Source organism: Xiphophorus maculatus, chromosome 20 (assembly GCF_002775205.1).
Source record: "Xiphophorus maculatus strain JP 163 A chromosome 20, X_maculatus-5.0-male, whole genome shotgun sequence".
In the NCBI taxonomy this organism is placed as follows: Eukaryota; Metazoa; Chordata; class Actinopteri; order Cyprinodontiformes; family Poeciliidae; genus Xiphophorus; species Xiphophorus maculatus.
The window spans coordinates 19769955-19792606 of NC_036462.1; the positions used below are offsets into that span (position 1 = coordinate 19769955).

General features: G+C 38.0%; 1 protein-coding gene across 2 annotated transcripts in view; it reads left to right on the plus strand.

The window, feature by feature from the left end:
* Positions 1-22652, plus strand: part of col7a1 (collagen type VII alpha 1 chain) — a 75299-nt gene that overhangs the window by 46912 nt on the left and 5735 nt on the right. For both annotated transcript variants that reach the window (XM_023325080.1, XM_023325081.1), the window contains exons 81-114: positions 732-767; positions 844-888; positions 975-1007; positions 1135-1197; positions 1327-1362; positions 1769-1849; positions 2836-2904; positions 7131-7166; positions 7292-7351; positions 7437-7481; positions 7563-7598; positions 8046-8081; positions 8169-8228; positions 8329-8454; positions 8549-8620; positions 10254-10289; positions 10388-10447; positions 10554-10598; positions 11044-11079; positions 11246-11281; positions 11566-11622; positions 11709-11780; positions 13431-13502; positions 14406-14441; positions 14530-14610; positions 16307-16360; positions 17897-17950; positions 18038-18100; positions 18178-18240; positions 18376-18492; positions 19874-19951; positions 20337-20390; positions 20515-20563; positions 20773-20781. In XM_023325080.1, the coding sequence (XP_023180848.1) occupies positions 732-767; positions 844-888; positions 975-1007; positions 1135-1197; positions 1327-1362; positions 1769-1849; positions 2836-2904; positions 7131-7166; positions 7292-7351; positions 7437-7481; positions 7563-7598; positions 8046-8081; positions 8169-8228; positions 8329-8454; positions 8549-8620; positions 10254-10289; positions 10388-10447; positions 10554-10598; positions 11044-11079; positions 11246-11281; positions 11566-11622; positions 11709-11780; positions 13431-13502; positions 14406-14441; positions 14530-14610; positions 16307-16360; positions 17897-17950; positions 18038-18100; positions 18178-18240; positions 18376-18492; positions 19874-19951; positions 20337-20390; positions 20515-20563; positions 20773-20781 (1906 nt within the window). The remainder of the gene's footprint in view (positions 1-731; positions 768-843; positions 889-974; positions 1008-1134; positions 1198-1326; positions 1363-1768; positions 1850-2835; positions 2905-7130; positions 7167-7291; positions 7352-7436; positions 7482-7562; positions 7599-8045; positions 8082-8168; positions 8229-8328; positions 8455-8548; positions 8621-10253; positions 10290-10387; positions 10448-10553; positions 10599-11043; positions 11080-11245; positions 11282-11565; positions 11623-11708; positions 11781-13430; positions 13503-14405; positions 14442-14529; positions 14611-16306; positions 16361-17896; positions 17951-18037; positions 18101-18177; positions 18241-18375; positions 18493-19873; positions 19952-20336; positions 20391-20514; positions 20564-20772; positions 20782-22652) is intronic.

Below are 22652 nucleotides of genomic sequence, written 5' to 3' on the forward strand. Positions count from 1 at the left end.
ATTTATAAAAAATGAATAGGCTTTTCTCACATATTTGCCAGGGATAAATGTATCCACATCTGGACTGATGCCATTGGGTTATTATTGGCTCCAATTGTCACGATTGCAAATTAACCAAAATGCACTGTGTTGATTTAGTGATTAGTCTGACAGGAAGGGCACAAAGAATAAATAAATGATTTGCATCGATTCAAGATTTTTTCTTTTAGCCCATCAATATGTGTAACATTTGAAATTAGTAGAAATGTTGATTATGTCAGTAATATGTGCTGTGTTGTTTGGTGACTTTTATTGAGCACAAACATGACCAGAGTTTGATCCTTTAACTGTATCTTTGAATATTTCATGTGATTTTAGCTGGAAGTGCTTTTCATAATGTATATTTAAATCAGTCTGTTGTAGTAAAATTAAGGCCTTGAACTCCATGAGGAATGTATTTAGAGTTCCAGCACTATTAGCAGCTGAACATCTGGAAATGTGTCATTTAGTAATTTTATAAAAGATAAAATAGGTTTAATAAGACTCAGTGGCATTCTGGAGCTTTCTTAGTAGATAAATTATCTAAAAAAAAAAATTGATTTTCCTCTTTAACTTTCAGCGAAATAGCCAAGACAATTTCCTAAATGTCAGAATGTTCCTTAGCATGTGGTGTGTGTACCTGCACCTAATACTGCTGTCTTATGGTTTTGTCAACAAAGTTTTAACATTAAATATGAAACATTTTCTCACAGGGAAACCAAGGAGAGCCTGGCATAAGGGGACCAACTGTATGTATAAACGCAGTGTTTTAATTGATGATCGTTTGCCACAGTTTAAAGCTCAATTTCCTGCTTCTGCTAATAGGGACCCATGGGTCCTGCTGGCATCCCAGGTCCACCAGGTATAAAGGTAACTTCACAGTATTTTTCAGCACTTTGTCTGTTCTGCCTGCATTTATAAAGTCCTGAAACTCCAAACACATTTCCTTCCCACAGGGTAATCAAGGAGAGGCAGGCATCGGTGTCCAGGTAAGACAGCTGAGCCTGTCTTTTACACTAAATATTTCTTTATCCTCGGATTCAATAACACAGCAGTACAAACACTGAAGTTGTGAAAGAGATGTGCAGTGTTTGAGTTTATTCTTCCTCTCTGTAGGGTCCTCCCGGTGCTCAAGGGAGCACAGGTCTGCCTGGACCACCAGGCCCACCAGGAGCTGTTGTATGTGTTGTTAAAAAATGCCAGCTTCCCTTCAGGGAAAACCAACCTTCATATTTCCTCATTGAAAACTCCTTGCTGTGTAACATAGATTATATTCCCTTAAAGCAATGTGTTTATTTCTCCCTACAGGGTCCGCAGGGCCCCCCAGGACTGCCAGGGCAGGTGGTGAGTATTTAATTCTGTTCTGATTGCACCGTGGAGCATGGAGGGGAAATGGGAAATGGAAGAAATGTTTTGCCCCTGAGGCATTTTTCTCTTGTAGTGAAAATAGGAAGGTGATTAAAGTCGATGCCAAAACATCTGTAACAAGGCCTGATTGATAAATAGCAGCTTCAGTAGCATTTCTTTTTGTTTCTTTGGCAGCTTAAAAATAAGCTTATGGAGAAGAACCTTAAGATTTTAGGTCAATGTTAGTTCTACCATTCTCCTTTCATATTTGGTTTGTTCAGACATGCTGTTTGGGTGCACATATGTGCATAGAATAAGTAGAATTGAGTGGAGATGTTTTGTAACTACACATTTCATGTTTATAACAAATATGAAATGCACCATGATGTGGCCTGTTCCTCAGGGTGAAGCGGGGAAGCCTGGTGTTCCTGGAAGAGACGGGGTTCCTGGTAAAGAAGGATTTCCTGGGTTACCAGGAAAGCAGGTACTATATACAAGTGTGTGTGTGGGTTTTTTTGTTTATATTAATATTCCAACAAATACTATATTGTGAGGATTCACTGCTCACTATGGGGCCCACAGCCCAGGCCCAATAAGAAGAAGTGATGTTCTTGTGTCGGTTTAGAGACATGGTGTAATTTATTGTGAATATTGGTGAATTTTAGGGGTGTGGATGTACTGGTGATGGTTAAGTCTAGGTTAATTAATGAAATTAATGAAAAAAATGATTGAAATCAATGCAAAGTCATTGTGAAGATAGAAAGACGTAATATGTGGTTTATTCTTCCATCACTGTTGCACATCTGCCATGTTTTTCAGCTGCATAAGAAGATTTGGTAAATGCCACATTTGATAAGCTAGGATAAGTTAGCTTATCCTAGCTAACTTAGGAGTGTGTCCTAAAACGAGTGTGTTTTAGGACACACTCGTCCTAAAACGCACACATGTTTTAGGAGGACACACTCAGAGTGTCCTAGGAGGAGTGTACTAAAACAGCATATCTAAAACAGGAGAATATTGTAGATATTCTCCTGGTTCAGCACACGAGTCAAGTGAAAGGTTCAGACTTCTTCTGTACTATTAAGTTCTGCAAGAACTTAGAATGTAATTCAGCTTTGTTGGACTAACAGATACATCTAAACCATGTGCTGGCTCTTGAAGATCGGGATTGGCCAGTTTTAATCTAGCATGTGGAGTTTCATGTCTTTCTAAGCCAGGCAGTCAGCCACTGAGACTTTGAAATTTACATCCCAGATTAATTCAATGGTATAACAGAACCTGTTAAACCAAAATGTGCTTAATTTCCTTACATTTAGACTCACATGTAGTCCATGGTTTTCAATAGGGCAACACATGTAGATCAGAAACTGCCTAAATTCACCAGGAGATCACATCGAACAGCAGCATTGTGTTCCTTGTGTGCTTTTGTTGACTCATCCTCAGTGTTAAAATGGACACTTTGTTCCTCAGGGTATTGCAGGACCTCCAGGGCTGGCTGGCTTTAAGGGGGAGCAGGGAGACAGTGGTCCTCCTGGGAAGGTGAGAGTCCTCTCACTGGGCTGACACTGAAAATGACAATTATTCAGTCACTTTGTTTCAACCTGACTTGGTCTTGGTCTATCTTAGCAAAAACAAAAATATATGTGCTCAGATTGTTCATTTTTACTTTTTATAGTTTGTTTTAATTTGGTTGTTAGATTAACCGCTTTCCCAAGTGGGGCGCAATGCAGATTATAAGTTAAATGGCTCCTCTAGAGCCGACCTGCTGTGCAAGTGCATGTGCTACTTTGGCGTAAATCTTTGCTGCATACAGTATTTAAATTGATGTAAATGCCTGAAATCTCAATCTTCTCTTTCAAGCTATGAATCAACTCTAACCCTGATGGAAGCATTTAGATCGTGATGAAATAGTAGTGTTGCCATAGTACAAGTGTGTGGTTATCAATGTGAACTTTTTCTTTACCGTAGAACTGAAGCTTGTTGGAGATTATTGGAAGATAAATCTAAATATATGGCAATTCTTGAAGAAATGCTGCTAAAAGACTACAAGACACTTAACTTAGGCCAGATATTCACTTTCCAGAACATCAATCACCCTGAACATACTTCCAGAACTACAATGAACTATCTTAGATCAAAGTATTGTTTTCAATTGGATGGCCCAGTCAAAGTCCAGCCTGAAAATCCAACAGAGAATCTGTGGTCAGACTTGAGACATGATGTTTGGAGACACTCTACCTCCAATCTGACTATTATTCAGCAAAAATAATGATTCCGCAAGGTAATGACTAAGTGGACTAAATATGAATCCACTTCAAATTGAAAATATTTTTACTTAATTAAATACATGTTTCACTCTGCTTCCACTTGATGGTTATACTTTATCACGTTTAATATCAATAGCATACATTGCAATTTGTGCTTGTAAAAGGACACAATGTCACACAATGTATGTGCACTATATATTTATTAGTTAGTTAAGCTACACTGCAGACTATGTTAGCTGACTGCTGTCAATGTCACAGTTCTCTAACAGGAACATGCTTTCATCTAAAGGAACAGATTAAACACAGTTTTATACTGTAATAAATAATTATTTGATTTGGGCATTATGTTGAAGTGTACAAACAGAAAATCATGTAAGTGACTCCCTAAGGCATCATTACAGCAACATGCTGGTACTCTGGTACAAATCCTGGCCATAATCGCATAAAATATTTCCTCTACACAGTCCATGTCATTGGCTGAATAAAACAACATAATCTATAATGCAACACAAAGCCCTGAAGGTCTGTGTTTTCTACATCAACACAAATAGCCAGCCTCTTTAATGTACTCAGTTACAGCAGGATGGTTCTATGATGAAGCCATCATAGCTCCAAAAGTGTAATTTGTCACTGTTAATGGTTCCAAAGAGGAACCATCCTGCTGCTGACACTCTTAGGTTTCCGCCTGCCTGCAGTCTCTGCTGTAATGACTGCAGACATTTGCAAACACGACCGGTTTTGACTTGACAAACGTGCCAGTTCTGCCAGTAAGGATCTTAACTGAGACAAATTTGCCTTGTTGAGTCTCAAAGTGACAGAGAAGGTCACTTGGATTGTTTATTCATCACATTATCATAAGCTGTGTGCTCTCTTCTGTGATCTCTGCCGGACTTAATGGTGTAAGTGGCATCAGTAGGTATTGCCATCAATATTCTCTATGGCGTCCTATAACCATCAATTAAACTGCAGCCTTCTGTGACGTCTTTCAACACGTCCACCAACACCGACACTCTTTGTTTGAAACAAAAGTCAAACATTTTGGCCTGGAGCGTTGCATTTTATAACACAGAACATGTCTTGTCTGGTTTGCTGCCAGATTTTGTGACATATATACAGAAGCGCCTGCATCTACTGGATGCAAACACATGACTGCAGAGTTTCCAGAGGCACACAGCGCCCAGTAAAAATGTAGGAATTTAAGATTGGATGTAAGTTCATCACAACTGCAAGATGAAACTCCAAGCTAACATTTCAGCTCTAGAGCACATATTTTATTCATACACAGTTTGGGTTACAGCTTCATTAAGTTGTTGGAAATGTTGGAAACATTGTAGCAGCATTCAACGCAGTGTTTAAATCAGTGCAAAACAAAGCTGCGCGGAATAAGCTGGAAACATGTATTGCTTTTCATATTTTAACGTATATGATGATTGTTTTTGTCCTGAATGTATTTTTTGTAGTTTTCTTTTTTATGTACATCTTTATTTAAATCTGGCTCACAATAGTTGATAGAGTAAAATATATTTGGTTTCTTTTTTAAAAAATCCTAGTTTTATGTGTTTTGATGATAAATAAATAAATCTGTAGAATAGAATAGAAAGGAATGTGGTCATATAACCTAATCTGATCTGGAGATGCTGGTTCTTATTTTAGCTGCTTTAAAATGTTTCCAGAAAACACACACACTCACACTCACTCCTGCAAGTTTTCTGTTTTGTGAGCAGCCCCACTATTCAACAGATGTCCTGCTGTTCATAATATTGACATGAGTTGTGGTGACATGTGTCTCGACAAGCTCCCCCATCGTTAACAACCTCAGGTTCAGCACCTTGGACAGAACCATGGTGATGCTGTCAGTGAGTTCAGCAGTTTGATAAATGACCAGGCAGCATCTGCTCCACATCTACTTGCTGCTACGATCATCCCTCAGATAAACTCGTAAGAAACATGCAATTAACTGATAAGATGAGATAAAAACTTTGTCCAAAGAAATGGAAATTTCTAAACTGATATGCATTTATTTCCCAAAGAAAAGCTCTTAACTTTAACCAAAACAAATACTTTTTTTTGTATAAAATGTAAACATCTGTTGTTAACATCTTTGGCAGTTTTCAGACACTTTTAAATTGTCCTCATATTTTATCTGCCTCATCTTAAACCAAGAAAACAAACCAGAGCTTTTGGCATCAATAACATTTTATTAAACTATGAATTGTGTCCATATCCAAAGTGTGGCTCTGGAAGAACATCCCTCGCTGAAACACAACGTGGCTGTGCATGGATAGCCAACATCTTATCTGAGAGCTTTCCTGACAAGAAGAGCATGAGATATTTAAAACAAGGATGTACCAGACCTTGAGAGCCTTGTTGAGGAAACACTCTAAGTACCTACACTGGATGCACACACACACACACACGCACACACACGCACACACACGCACGCACACACACACACACACACACACGCACACACACACACACACACACACAACACGCCCACACATCCTCACACACACTCAGAAATATATATATATAGTGTTCAATAGTAATTTAATCAACATGTACCTTCTTACTGAAGGTATTTAGGTAAGGTAACTTTATTTATTTAGCACATTTTCAGCAAGAAGGCAAATCAAAAGTGCTTTTCATGAATTAGAAGGAAATACAGCAAAACAACAAACCAAAGAAAAGAGCAAAAGGAGAAAAAAGAAAATAAAAAGTATAACCCCATGTTTAAGAATAAGTAGTTTGTGATTTATAAACTAGTAGGGGTTTCTCTGGATCTTTGTTCTGATAATGTTGATCTAAGGTAATGAGTAGTTTCTCTAGTTAAGCTTTCTCTGGATTCTAAGTTTTTTCTAATTCCTGAATATAAAGATGCTCATGTTATAAGTACTCCATAATTTATAAGTTAGAAGAAGTTTCTCTGGATAATAATAAGCTAATAATAAAATGTTGGTCTTATTAATGTTTGCTGTGGCCTAGCCAAGGCCAGAAAATACATTTGAGATAATCCTAAAGATTAGGATGGGGGAAAGTGGTCTACAAACTTTAAAAAATTGTAGCCAAAGACAATTAAGCAACATGCCATCAGTTTTCTTTATCATCTTTGAGACATTTCTTTCATTTGAATCTATTCATACACCTGCCAGGGGTATGAATAGTTTTGGGCTTATTTGTAGGTAGATTTGCTCTTTACAGATTAGGATTCTTTTAAAACCATTGAATATAATACTGGTAAGAACAGGGACTTACTTACACAAGTAACCAAAAAAAAAGTCAATTCCCAACACCTTTGACTCTGAGCAAGGCTGAGATTGCGTTTATTGGATATCCTTGAAAATACCAAGGAGCTGGAGAGGATATTGATGAGTGTTGAGGCACTTAATGGCAGAGCTTTTAGTTATGCATTTACTTATAACAATAGCAGGTGTTTTTTTCCCGCTGTAAATAGAAATCATAGTCATTTTCTGTATTTTTCTTCCCTCCCTCCTCCAGGCTGTGGCTGGACCTGCTGGTCCTAAAGGAGACAGGGTGAGTCACTGTTTATGTCGGCATGAAAGGTGCAAATACTGTGTTATAAGCTGTGGGTTTTTTTTTCATTAGAAATGAGAACAGTAGCTCACTGCAGCTGACTTATCTGATTCTGTCTGATGCAGGGTCCTCCGGGTGTGACGCTGCCCGGTACGACTGGAGAGCGAGGCCTACCTGGAGAGAAGGTGAGTATAACCAAACAAGCTCGCTCTCAGTCAAAAACACAAAACAAGCTTCAAGTGTCTCTTTTTGTAAACTTCTGTGCTTTAGGGCAACAAGGGAGACAAAGGCCCTGCTGGCATCAAAGGAGAGAATGTGAGTATAGCTGCAGAACAGAGCAGTGTGTTTTCTCTCATAACAGCACTTTTTACAATGTGTTACCTGTCATCATGCAAGGGAGTGGCTGGTGAGCAAGGAGAGCAAGGAGAGGATGTAAGTAATCATCATTTACTGCTTGTTTATGATTTAAATTTTGAGTTTCATTTCAGTTTTTGTAATAAATTAGAGTGTACAAAGAAAATGACAAACATCACATTTTGGTTCGTTTATTCCTAGATGCAAAAGGAACATTTATTCATAAATATTGCCCAGTGAGAAATTATCTTTGCACTGTTTGGAGAATCAGTTGATAAGTATGAGTCATGCACGCCACAAATCTTGACTTTTTGAAAGAATAGCAAGAAGAAAACCATTGTGCAATGAACAAAAAAAGTTTGAAAAATGAACTAACTACCTATAAGAGGCAATGAAAGGACAATTTAACTTTAAGGTCAAAGAGTCATCTTTTACTAAATCTCTATTTTATTACTTATTGTTTTTTTTTTCTTGCTGTCATATTTTATTTAAAACTCTAAAACGTGTTCTTATTTGTTTTTGCAGGGAACACCGGGATCGCCAGGACCTAAAGGAGATAAGGTTCATCTTTTATTATGCATTTTCATTATTTCATCTGAATTCAAAGTACTTTGTCAGTGAAAGTAACAACAAAAATATATGTTGCAGGGAGAGAAAGGTCTTGGACAGCCAGGTCCACTCGGTCGAGTTGGGCCTCCGGGTTTAAAGGTGCGTTACGGCTGAGGAGGATCTAAGATTTTATCTCCAGTCGGAGTCAGTGTAACTGATCACATCTGCCACAGCATAAAAAACAATCACCGTATTTTAGGGCGATCCAGGGCTTCCTGGTCCAGCTGGCCCACCGGGCCCACAAGGGAAGGCTGGAGATCCTGGACTGTCCGGTGTAAGAGGAGAAAATGGACAACTAGGGCCTCCTGGACCCCCAGGAGAAAGGGTTTGTGGACAATTAGCATTGTTTTCTTTTTATATTTTGTTTATCTGTGCCAAGCTTTGGGAAAAGTTTGGAACAATCATGCTTCTATCTTCAGGGCCTCCAGGGATTTGCTGGCCGTGCAGGAAACCCTGGATCTCCTGGTCCTGCTGGGCCCGCAGGGCAGCCAGTGAGTTCATTTTTAACGTTGCAGAACTCTTTTGTGATAAGCGTCTGAAAGTTTTAAACCAGGAAGTGGGAATCTGTTTTGCCTGCATCTGCCAATCTTATTGTAGGACACATGAGTGTGATTGACAGCGATAAGACCCTCCTCCTGGCTCTGATTGGTTGTTTCTGACCTGTATTTCTGCAGATGGCAGTAGGTCCACAGACAGGTTGCAGAGGAGCCTGATTTTTGTTTTCTCACAAATTATCTGTCTCATATTGTCAGGACATAGTGACAGGTTGAACAAAATTGTAAAAAATATATTTTTCTAAAAGTTATGCACTGCAGCTTTAAAACTGAGGTAAAACAAATTTTTTGTTGATTTTTTTTTTACATGCTCTAGTCCTCAGTGTTGTTGTTTCTCTTTGGAATGCTCCAAGACTTTATTTTAGGCCCCAACATATTTTCATTGCATCTGTTAACTCTTAGGAATACAACATTCCTTTCATTGTTTTGTTGGTCATTAGATTATATATTTTTTTATTCAAGCAAATAGATCTGCTAAGTGTTGGGCAGTAAATCGAAAAGTGGATCAATTGCAATTACAGCAGCATTATTATAACTACATGTTTCCCTGTGACGAAGGCCCAGTCCTACTTGAGTTTAGTCTTTATGACTAAAATTACATATATTATCTTAGATGAAGAATAACTTCAATGCAGCATATAACTTCTTGCATTTGGAAATTCAACAATCTTTTAAGGTGATGAGAGTACGATTGACCTTCTAGCATCTCCTTTCACCAAATAACTTTGGTTTTACTTTGTTGTCTTCAAGCTTTTAAAAATCTGGCCTTCTTAACAGATCTACTGTGGTACAACAGAATCCTGGTTTTAGCTTCGTGCTACTGGTTCCTAGATTATTTAAGAATTCATAGCACCACATTACTTTAGAGAACTTTTATCACTCATGCACATACCAGACCCATAGGACCATCAAAACCAATTATTTTCTACAAATTCCCACTTGCCAGTTATGTAATAGATTTGACAAGGCTTTTTTAGTTGCAGCCCCTAAGCTCTGGAATAGTCTCCCGCCTCATGCGAGATCTGCCAATATGACTGAACTATTTATAACACCTCTGGAAACGCTTGTATTTCAGGTTCCTGCTCTGGCTGAGCCTGATACACTGACGTTTGATTTGTGGTATCACTTTAATAGTGTTGGTTTTTTTTTGTTTTGTTCTTTGATTTATTAGCTCCTGAGATTTATTGTAGACTTACTGTCTTTTTACTTGTTCTGATAGTTTTCATTGTAATTGTGTGGACAGCACTCTGTGCAGATGAGTTTTTCTAAAATCTCTTCCGTTAAATTGATAAGGTGAATGTATATTTTCTATTTAGCGCAATTCATTTCAGTTCATTATACAGCACCGACTGAACAAATCTATCCTTGAAAAATTTAACAAGACAAATGGGGCCAATTCATATAGAACCACACAGATTCTTATTCAGTCCAAATTAAATTTTTACAAATCTAACAAAGTCATCGCAATTTAACCATATTGCCAGATGTAGAAGTAGTTACAATGTATCCAATTCAATTCTAAGTGTAATACAATTATAAATAAATATATATTTTTTTTGATTATTTCTAGGGCTCTGCTGGTACTAATGGCGTCAAAGGTGACAAGGTAATTTATTTCCAGCTCACAAGCCCACTACCTCTGTCTTACTACAGGAATGCCAATCGAGGTTATTAAAGGTATAAATGTGTGTTTTCTGGTTCCAGGGGGAAGTCGGTGTTGGAGTTCCCGGTCCCAGAGGAGAGAGAGGAGATTCAGGACCCAGAGTAAGAAGCCAGTTATGGGACTGCAACAGTGTGTTTGCACTGAAGAGTAAATTTACATTTGGATGATGGAAAACTAACTCTGGCGTGTTTGCCTTTTGTGTCTCAGGGGGAGGAGGGCCGAGCTGGCTTGGATGGGGACAGAGGACCAGCGGTAAATATCAGATGTTTCTGTTTTCATGTAGCACTCAGGAGCATTATGCAGACCACCCGGGTGTTTTCTGAAATGCTTTCAGCACTCTCGTTCTCGTTTTTGAAAGCATAAAACAGTCTTGTTTGGAGGCATAATGGAAGCAAAGAAGCATTTGTTTAATCATTATACAGATGAAGAGCCTTTCTCACAAGGACACAAAATGTTTTCTGGACTGTAAACATATCATTCACTGTGTCTTTTACTTTCTCAGTGCTGCAACTTTTAGGGAAGAAGGAAATCACAATAGCCACAGGCTCTAAGGGCTTACAAAGTTGTGTCTTCCCTTAATTTCCGGTCATTTATTGTTGAACAAGAACAGAAATAATTTCTTAGTGGCAGAAGCAGACATACAGTAGTCATTTTTACATGGAAACATAATGTGTTTTTGTGTTTTTTCAACAATCAGGGCCCATCAGGGATTAGAGGTCTTCGAGGAGAAAAGGTGATTTTCTTTAATTCATTTCTTTTCCCATTTTTACTTATCCTCAGGTAGTCCATCTTCTTCATCTTGAGTTTTCTCTACATGTAAAACAGTGAACTAAATTTACAAACACCAATAAATTGTTTCACCTAATCTGTGTTTTTTCTTCTTTCTTTTTTTTGTACAGGGAGACGGCGGACTCCCGGGTGAGAAAGGAGATAAGGTTTGTGCATTTTAATATGCAGCGAGCGCCACTGCCATTCACTCTCTCGCAAAATGTTTTTGTTTTATTTATACATTTGAAATCAATGGGAAACAGTAGCAGCGCCTGATTTGATAGAGCTCTTTTTCACATCAAGTTGGGTGAATATAATGAATTTGCAGAATACTGATGAGCTGAAATATGAAACAATCACAGAGTGTGAGAGAACGAACAAGAATAAACACTATTATTTTCCTCTGTGGGGGTCGAAACAGCACTTTCAAAATCTGTCCTGTCGCTCACAGGGGGACACTGTGCTGGTGGGAGGACCACCTGGAGGAAAGGGCAACAAAGGAGAAACAGTCAGTGGACGTCCAAAGGCACATTGTTCTAAACAAATATTCACTCAGAGAAAATAAGCGCTGGATTTTGCTGTTGCTTAACTCAGGGTGACAGAGGAGTCAAAGGTACTCAAGGAGAAAAAGGGGCGAAAGGTCAAGAGGGTCCATCAGGAGAGCAGGTAAATTTAAGTGGAGAGGAATCGATTGTTTGGTGTTTAATGTAAACAGTTTGAAGATAGTTGCACTGATTCACAACTCTGTCAGCGTTAAAGAGTTTCTTGTTTCGCCTTTTTTAATTTTCTCACAATGTGTACAATGTAATGTCATCAACATGGAACATGTGGTTGTGGTAAAAGCTTTACACACACTGATGAAGGAAATCGATGGTTTGATTTCTTTAATTGTGTGTTTGAACTATGCGCTTAACTGTGTGTGAGAATGATTACGAAACAAAATAAATGGAAAAAAACAAGAAAGAATTAGGTTCACAAGCTTGAATTTATTGTGGATTTTCTTTAATGAAGAGTCAAAATTAGACATGAGGGTGCAAATATATACATACTTCCTTAAATGTACAGGTTGCACAGAAACCAGACTTTGTTTTTTTGTTTGTTTGTTTTTTTGCTAGTTTATTTAAACCAAAACCCTAATTTTCAGAGCTTTACAAAGGATCAAAATTATCTTGCTGTACAATTAAATCAATATGTAGAAGGGTAAGATATCTGAAGTACTATAGCTGTGTATTTCACATGGAACAAAGAAAGGCATTAATAATTGGAGAAAATATGGAACAACACTGATATAAGAAAAAGCTGGAATTTTCTCCAAAATTAATAAAATGGGAAGACAGAAGTCATGAGGATTGTGGAGAAGAGATTAATTTTAGGATTCTGGCGTTCTCTTAACCTGATAGATTTAGAGAACGTTTGCAAGGCAGAGAGGGCAAATATTACCAAGTCACAATGTAGGAAGAGGGTAGTCTCTTCTACTAAAGAAACATAATTGGAAAAATTTAGTCAGAAAATGCTTCAACTGGTTTGTCCATGTGGGCAGCTGCAAATTTTAGTCAGGCTTCAATGTTTTTATTGTGGGACAGAGCATATTGCTCTGTCAGCTCCCTCAGTATGTGAAATCTGTCACTATAAACAGGGACAGGTGTTACAGCAGGTTTCTGTTCATGGCTGAGCTTTGGATTTTTCTTAACATTTGAACATCCATTTTCTTTTCACATGACAAGGTCATTTAATTGAAATAGGACAAAGTCGGGTGTTGCAATCGGATGGAGATGTAAAATTTGTTTTTGAATTGGAAAAGTCAGACATCTGGGAAAACCTTACCAAAACTCTGACCTCAACCGTATTGAAAAATTGGAGTCTTCTTAAAAAGCCAGATATGTCCCAGAACACCAACCAATTTACATTATCTCTTCCCTTCTGATAAGAAGGGTGGTCAAATATCCAGAAACTTGCTGACAGATACAAAATACACGCTGTTCAGGGGGAAATTGCTTAGGGACATTTAGTGAAAACGTTTGGGAAAGTGTGTATATATTTTAGCATATATTTATTAATGTGACTATGTGTAGATTAAAGAAAATCCCCAACAAATTCAAACTTGTCCACTTAATTTTGAAATTCTCTGAATCTGTATGGATACAATGACATTCATCCTGCAGCGTGTGTATAGAAATTTCTCACTGAAATTCTGAGGAGTATTCAGGTATTAATTAGTTAAATGACTTGGATCAACTATCAGCAAAAGGAAGAAAATCTGTGCAGTTTACATGATCAAATTGTACAGATTGTCAATGTGAGCATATTTGTCATCAGGGTCAAAGAGGGGAACCTGGAGAGCGAGGATCCACTGGTTTCCCAGGGGCCAGAGGCCCTGGTGGACAGAAGGCAAGTGACATAATTTTTATTTAGTAAACCCAAATCTGTCTGAGAAAAATGTTTAGATTGATAAAAACCATCAATTTTAAAACACTTGATTTGAAGAAAAAAGAAAAGGAAATCAAAGCAGAATGAATAAAAACTCAAAGGAGTAAAAGTACAGTGATGAATTCAGGCAGCAGAGCAGAATTTGATTCAGTAAGAAGTTTCATTTTGGCAGCATGGAGAAAAAAGTCAAAAACCAACAAGTACCTCTAGAAAAACTGAGTTTTCATACTGATACAGACATTTCTGCAATGGTATATATATTTTTTTTGTCAATTAAGCTTTAGAAACTTGTTTTACTAATGGAGTAACATATATTAACATTTCAATAGTTAATTAAGAACATTGTTGAAAACATCACTGCATTTAGAGCTGCACCACATGTCCAATGACAGCAGTGATTTTTTTTTTAAATGATTGAGGACATAAAGGATGCAGTACTTGCAAGAGTATTAGACTGTAAGTGTCATGTATTCAAATGTGCTTGCTTTTAAGATTAAGACACAAGCACCAGCATCCACACAGGTTGTTATTATATCAATGTGCCCTGCTGGATGCAGTCTGTACTTTATAAAGTCAATCATGCAGTTAGACTCCTTATCTAACTGCATGATTAGTTGCTTGCTTTCTGTAGAGCAAACCTGCCCTGGCACATGTAGGTAACCATCTTTTCAATATGGTGTGTCCATAATGCCAATGACAAGAAATGTAAAACAAAATGAAAACAAATTTTTTTCAGCCTGTTTTAGAGTTTTAGTTCATCAAAGGTGCAGATATCATGATGCTAAAGATGAAAGAAAAGAGTGTGTAAAATATAAATTGTTAATAAGTATCATCATCGTTTTTGTTTGCTTTGTTTCTGTGCAGGGAGAGGCAGGCGATCCTGGAGTGCCTGGTGAATCGGTACATGTTTTCACTTATCCATTTTCTGTATGGGCATTTTTCATTAATATCGGGCAAACTGGACTTTGTCTTGTTTTCTTTCTTCCAGGGTTTACCTGGAAAAGACGGTCTAGCAGGCCGTAAAGGGGATAAAGGTGAACTTGGTGTCAGTGGACTGAGAGGAATCAAGGTATTATAGTTGTCTGCATTGCAGTGAGTGTTTGTTTATTATATGTGGTTTCAACCTTCCAGTAGTGGTGGGTGATGACTGCCTCAAGGTTTTGGAGGTGGTCTAATCAGAGTTTAAATCCTCTTTTAACAATTAGGTGTTGTCAGGTGTCAACCTTGCATGCAGTCACGTTGTCATCCCAATTTAGAATGTTTCTGTTTTTATAAAATCACATTTATTGGAACCCCTTTGTTTATTACTTTCAACCCATTTTTACCTGTAGTGGAGTACTTCTTCCTCCGATCTTTTTAACATTTCAAAATGTTGGAACATCATTTCTCTGAGCGATCTCTGATCTTGACTTTTTGCACAGTTTTTTTTTTTTTAGATCATCCATTGTTCGGGGTTCTCTCTTATGCTTCCTTCTCTTCAGTTCCCATGCAGGATTTTCCATATGATTCCAATCTCTAGAGCGTTAATTGCAATGGAAGAAGTCTGATTTTGTGTCCGATTTATCATTTCCATGTTGATTTGGCCATATGTCACAGATCTCTGATGTCCCGAGAGAGACCGATACTGACACGCGTTTTCAGTTTTATGTTAGAATACAAAAAGTTAGATTTTTTTTTAAACCTACAGATATCTTGAAACATTGATTTATTGACTTTTCTTTGGCCTCTAAAAAAGTTCCCAGAGCAGACTGACTTCTTTTGCAAAAGAAACCGAGACCCACAGCATCTCATGTTGTCCTACATACTGACGAGTAAGAATGAGATTGTTATCCACATCTTCATTCTTTGGTCCAAGCAAAACTCACCTGAAGTGTTTGTTGCAGACAATACATCCCGAACACCCAGCTGACTTTCATAAATCATGTCATGGTTGTTATGGCAACTGCGTGACTCCAAGATGCTGCAGTTCTCTTAACACAGTGCTTCTCAATTCCAGTCCTCAGGCCCCCCCTGCTCTGCATGTTTTAGATGTGCCTCTATTCCAGAACAGCTGATTCAAATGATTGCATGACCATCAAGTTCTGCAGAAGCCTGATAATCACCCACAGATACAATCCAGGTGTGTGGCAGAAGGGAAACACCTAAAACATGGAGGACAGGGGGGCCTGAGGACCAGAATTGAGAAACACTGGCTTAACAGTAAGCTTTGAAAGTGGTGCTTACCTCTGAGACAACGGTGTAAACTGCACATATTCTTGTTTCTAGTTTAGTAAGTGTTATTTTCAGTTATTAAAGAAGAGGAAGAAAATGTCTGTCAAAGAGCAATATGCCTGTTACTACCAGGTGTAGAAGTGTCACTACTACTTCACCATGTAGTTTTAAAAGAAACACCTCTGTAAGACGTGAGAATATAAAGGATTTCATCATCTGTCTGCATTCTTTATAACCATCCTGAGTATAATCAAGTTTCTCTTTGGGTTTTAGACGGCTGCATTTCTTATCATGCTTTTATTATACCCTGAGTGTCTGAACACACATTACCTATAAAATAACTTCATCCAGCTCCCCGTCATATACACGGGTTGTTAATGGAAACTCGCTGCAGAAGCTGCTTTATGTCCGTGGTTTGTGGAAGTCCGTTCTGAATAACCTAAGTGATCAGTAAGAGAACCATCCAGCCAGATGGGTTCTCTGCTCAGCTGCCACTCCACTTAAAGTCTCGCCTGCCTTTTATGTCTGTCAGTGATGATCTCTCGTGTTTCCAGGGCGACCGCGGACCCAAGGGGGCTTGTGGAGGTGATGGACCCAAAGGAGAAAAGGTTAGCTACTAAGACAGGGAAATGAAAACCGGATGTGTAAAATAATACATGAGTGAACCTTTACAGGTGCATTTCAATAGATAAAAGTATCATTAAAAATGAATGTCTTTATTGGTTATTTTCAAAATGTTAAACTCACATATAAAGATTTATTACACAGGGAGTGGTATATTTCAAAAGTTTATTTCTGTTTTTTATTATGACTTGAGGAAAATTCAGTTTTTCTGAGAATTAAAATATTAAATAAGAGAAGTCCATAAAGGACTTTTTCCATTGCTCTAAAAAGATTTTCAATAATCTTGGACAACTTAAATGTATGTCCATGAACTCAATACTTAGAGGTCTGTTTGAATGAATTACTGAGTAAATGCGGCGTGGCGTGGACGCTGTGATTCTGATGAGGTTTTTAGGAATCCCAAGTTGATTTATTTGTGGGTTTCATGTCATCTTCATCGTGTCTCTCTTCTTCCTCTTGACAATACTCATGTAGTGTCCTTTTTCTCCTTAGACTTCAACATGCTTCTGAAGTCTCTGTTTCTGGAGTGGCTTCACACGAGAAACGCTACAACTGTTGCCCATTTTCTGATTGTGTGTGTGTGTGTGCGTGTGCGTGTGTGTGCGTGTATGTGTGTGTGTGTGTGTTTTTGCCTGTGAAAGAGTGACTCTATGCCATCTCTTCCCAATGATTCGCTTTCTGTTATCGAGCTTTTCTTTCACTGAACTTTTTATGAGTATACTTGGACACAGCACTCTGTGAACAGCCAGCGTCTTTATAACGTATCTTTCTTATGGCAGATGTCAGTGGCTGTCAGCTGGAAAACAGTCTTTGCTATGATAGTCTAGGCCAGTGGTTCCCAAAGTGTGGGGCGCGCCCCGTAAGGTGGGCGCAGTGCCATTGCAGGGGAGCGCGGGAAGCGGTATGGATGAATGAAAAAAAAACAAAAAAAAACACAGTTACACGAAAGTGTTTCACTGTAAAGATGGTTTGTAGTTTGTTTTGTTGCAACCTGAAGTGTGAAATAAACTTCAGTGGAGTTTGAAAACAAAATATGTGTAAAGGTTTATGTCTGGTTGAACGATGTGTGTGCCCAGTGGATTTTTTTTTCTTTTTTGGGAGGGATTTTATTGTAATCTATAGGGGGGCCCAGAAAATCTTTGGGAACCACTGGTATAGGCCATACCAGAACAATTTATACCTTTAACATCTGTTAAATGTCATTTTATTTATTAATTTTTTCAATATTTAAAATTTCAAAGGTTTTTTTATTAGATTTAATTAACATTTAAAACAATTTAAATGGATAAGAAATCCTTGTGTGTAATCAAAAATGTATATACGTAACTTTCACTTTTTGAGTAAATTGATTTAATAAGTTAATAATTTGATAATATTGTAATTTAGTTGTATTTGTAGGCAATGATGATAATAATTGCAAAAATATTACTATCATAATAAAGCTTTTCTAATTCTATCTAGAGGTCTACTCCTCTGACATGTTTTCATATTTAAACTAAATGGTGTGTTTGTGTGTTCAGGGGAATTCAGGCATTCATGGACGATCAGGCTTACCAGGAAGAAAAGGTGAACAGGTATGAGTGATATCTGCACATAAAAAAGATCCAAAGGTGTTTAATAAGGATTTCCTGCAGCTCATTTTGCTCTGTTTGTGTTTCCAGGGGGACATTGGACCTGCTGGGGCGCCTGGCACTCCTGGGAAAGAAGGACTAGTTGGTCCCAAGGTAAAAGGCAATATGCCTTCATTAATACTGAAAAATAATCCAGATGTTTAAACTAAAACATTTATTTGTGGATGTAGGGTGACAGAGGTTTTGACGGGGCTGCTGGATCTAAAGGAACTCAAGGAGAGAAAGGTGAAAGGGTGAGTATTCTAATCTAATCATTTTTTATTAATTATACATATTTATCCATCATCACTGTGTCTCACAGCGTCACCCATTCGCAGGAAGTCACAAAACCTGAAATCCACAGTGTACTGCGCTTGTGTTTTAAACAGGGACCGTCTGGTATTCCTGGGCCTCCTGGTCCCAGAGGGGCCGACGGGCCCCCCGGCTTGACTGGCCCACAAGGACACGCTGGTGCTAAAGGCCCTGAAGGACTCCAAGGGCAGAAGGTGACTCTCCTCACTGGATTAATCTGATTCTACACCTACAGTACATGAATTATTTATAGGGAGAAAAATACAAAGGATAAACACATCTCAGAAGTCTACTGGTACACCAAAAATAGCTTTAGTTTTGAAGTTGTAGTTGACACAATCTAATAATAGGCTTGAGAGTGGAGGAAGGATGTTACGACTGATATAAAAAGATTACAGTCTTTTTGTGTTTCTCCTGTCTTTGTTGCCTCTTCCTTTTCCACTTGTCTTCTTTGATTGCCATCTATTGCCTCAAGTTGATTGGCACTTTGAAGGGCTCTCAGTGTGACTGGCTTGTCTGGTTTATCATCAAGTTAATAAAGGAAGCTGGTGACGGGGTGCAGGGGCTCATCAGGTCCCTGTGATGGACGCACCTTTCAGATCCAGACACTATTTTCTACTACACTGATGAAAAAATATCTTTGTCTTTACTGATCTTCACTCCTACAAAGGGACAAGGAAGTTGATAAATAATCATTTAAAAAGATTTATAATTTCTTCATCGTCAGTCATGTTGGTGCATCAAATGGAAAACTGCAGGAAGACATTGGGAGGGTAGAATCAGAATTTGAAAAATAGATAATTGAGAACTAAAATGGCCCACCAGTCCAAAATGTTACTAAAGTCAACACCTGAACAGGCTTACAGAGGAAATAAATGGTGCCTTTGAAGAGTATTTACAATGCTTGATAGAATGTGACTGACTGATAGAAAGATCTGAACAACTGTGGTGAAATTGGATTGATTTGTAGTTTGCTTATTTAGCTCTTGCCGCTTAAGCTGCAGTTATCTTCCTCTCATTTAAATCCTTTCTGCTTCATATAAATAAGAGTCACATGGAAACATCCATCCATCCATGATCTACATTAAAGTTGTGTCTCTTTCGACAAAATGTGAAAAACAAAATGTGTGTGAGGCACTGTTAAGCACTTTTTTTTATTGTCAAAACGATGACAAAAAAAGTCACAGCCAGCTTTTTCCATTGATTTGTAGCTTCCTCCTTTTGTTCACATCCCTGTCATAGGTGATTTTGGTTAACACAAATCAGCAGAAAGAAGCCAGACCATTCTACAGCTATATAGCCCAATAAAAAGTAAATTGCAATGCAGTGTGTGTTCTGATGCGTGTTTATTGGAAGCAGCATTAATAACTCAGGGCAGCATTTATTTGCCTCTTTGTGCTTTGTCAGTGTTTGACCCTGCTGGCACTATACCAGTTTCGTTGAACAGGCTACTGACTGAAAACCTGCTAATCACTCGTATGCTGACACTGGACCATTGTTTTCTATTCAACTCATCAATCTTTTAGTTCATGATGCTTTTTTCTCTCCTTCTTATCTGTTTTTCTGTTGCATCAGGGGGAAAGAGGTCCAATTGGTCCTGCCATGGTGGGCCCTCGGGGGATCCCAGGAATCCCAGGCGAGCGAGGAGAGCCGGTTAGTATTCTGTCCCTCGCCGCTGAGGTTTGTTTAGTTTTGCAGAATATTGTTTTTTTTTTCAGAAATGCTTCATTTTTTTATTTTATTTATTGCTTTGACAAATAGCTTTGATGGTATTTGGACCAAAAAGCTGATTATATAAAATGACACTTTAAAGTTGTGTTTTGCATTTCTTTTGCTCTTGCAGAGCTACAGCTCAGCTTATTTTATGTGAGGATGCGACTGTGTGAACAGCTTCAGTGCAAGTCACTTTTGCTGATTTACGCTTCCTGCTTATTTGTTGATTTTGTTCAAATGTGGAACCTGGCCCGAGTCTATGCAACCACTTCCCTGAAAGTCTCTCTGGGGGTCCTGCATGTCCTAATACCTGTCCACATTGCAGGGAGACTTGGGACCAGATGGAGCTAAGGGAGACAGAGGAGAGCCAGGCATGACGGTCAGTGTGGCGTCATTACCTCAGGGTTCAATGTGAAGACAGGAAATGACACGCATCCGCAGAGTTCTTACTGTGCTGCTTCATAATACAGTTTCTGTCTGTCTGCTTCTTGTTTTATATTCAGGAGGATGAGATCAGAGAGTACGTTCGCGCTGAGATGAAACAGCACTGTGGTGAGTCCTTCAGCTTACATTGCCAATTTAAAACAATGTTGTCCTCCAAGCTGAACTCCAAACTTGATAACAGAGCATGAGTCACAGTATTTTGAAACTGTTTAGGAGAAGCCATAGAAAAACTGCAGCAACGTTGCATTTCTCAAAACTAATCTGTGCCGTTTTCTTTCTTTCTGATTCCCTTCGGTCTGTTTGACTGATCCGCTCAGCGTGTGGAGGTGAGTGAGCCGCCCCACTGCTGCAAGTAAGACAAAAAAGGCTTAGCTACACTGCAGTGAAAAAGTATTCAGCGCTAGTAGACTCCCTTTGTTCTGGATTTTTGTCACACAATAATGTTTCAGATCATAGAAATACTTCAGTATTGGAGATGTACAATACAGACCAAAAGTTTGGACACAACTCATTGAATTCAATGAGAAAGTGTGTCCAAACTTTTGGTCTGTATTGTATATCTCAAGTAAATGCAAAAAGGAGTTTTCAAATTATTCCTTTGTTTAAAAAAAAAACACTTTCCAAACCAACCAAGTCTGATGTAAAGATGCAGTAGCTTTATTCCTAGTCAACGGATGTGCCACCTTTGGCCCTGCCACATTAACCACAGCCACATTTGCAATAACTTGCAATGATTTGATTCCTCTGTGAAGCAATTATTCCTTTCAGAATTGTTTTAATTCTGTTACACTGGAAGGTTTTCATTCTGATTCGGGTCATTCCACAGCCACATGTACCGACACACACACCTTAGAAAAGATAGAATATTTTTCAGAAGCTCTTGGTAATCTTGAAAGGAAGACCTACTTTTTCCACACAGGATCAGTTTGGTTTGGATACTGTTATCCCTTAACAAAAAACAGAAACATCACTTTTTATATTTACTTGTGTGAAAATATGTTTGATACAAATGAAATATGAAGAAAAGCATAAACCAAAATCTTTTAAAGCAAATTTTGCAACAGTGTATGAACTCCTTTTGTATTATGGAGTCTGCAGTCACTTGTACTTGATTGAAAAAAGGGAATGTTTCATATTTTATTAAACAAAGTTACTCCACAGTTTTTTAAGCAATGTGACATATTTCATTTTGATTAATTTTAATACTCCAGGAGTTAATTATTTGCATAAAATTCAACTTGTGTCCGTGTTAATGTAAGAAAATTAAATGCAAATTAGCAAAAACCTCCCAAACGATTGTACTTACCCACATTCTAATTAATGTGTTCGTTGTGTAAGTTGTTAATGAATGCAGGATAACACCAGTGTTATGAACCAGCATGAGATAAGTGATGCTGAAGCAGACCGCTAATGAATATGCAAAAAAAAGTAGCCAAAGTCAGTTTCTCCTCATGTTTAATCAATGTGTTATTTTTCAGAAAAAATCTATTTTATGTTTCATAATTAACAACCTAACAAAGATTTTAGTCATCAGTTTACAGTGATGGCAAACAAAATCTAAGTCCAGCTTAAATGACGGAAGTCATTATAAACTGGGACTTGAGTCTTCAAAGGATTAAAAGCCAATTTTGGAAAGATTGTTTATGTTGGGAGAAATTGGTGAATCCTTTCATCTGGTGTTTGTGTAAGATTGGTGGGTTGATTTATTAATGTTTTTTTGTGGTGCTTTTGGGATTGTTCATAGGTCATGTGGATGAATGTTATGCAGCAGGACTTGAAAGTTTACAAACTCTTTGGATGTTTTTGTCTTTTTGCATAAATGGGATTCAGAACCAGATTTTTACTGAAAGTCGAATAAAAAGATAAAACGAAGTTGAAATGATCCAAAGAAAAATGTTTTGCTTTTGCTGTATGTATTGAAGAAACGCTGAAAATTAAATGTTTGCAGTAATTGCTGATTACCTTGGAGGAATTATATCCCATATTGGCACAGAGAACAACTTTTCTTCTCTTTACTTCATTTTTTGCAGCGAGATTTCTTTTAGGTTAAGGTCAGAACTTTAACTTGGCCAGTACAACAATTAAAATTCATTGATATCTTTTAAACCCCACACACAAAAGACACAAGTGACAAAAAGTAATATGACTTATATGCAGTGAAAAAGCCCCAAACCAAGACACTTCAACCATTGTGTCT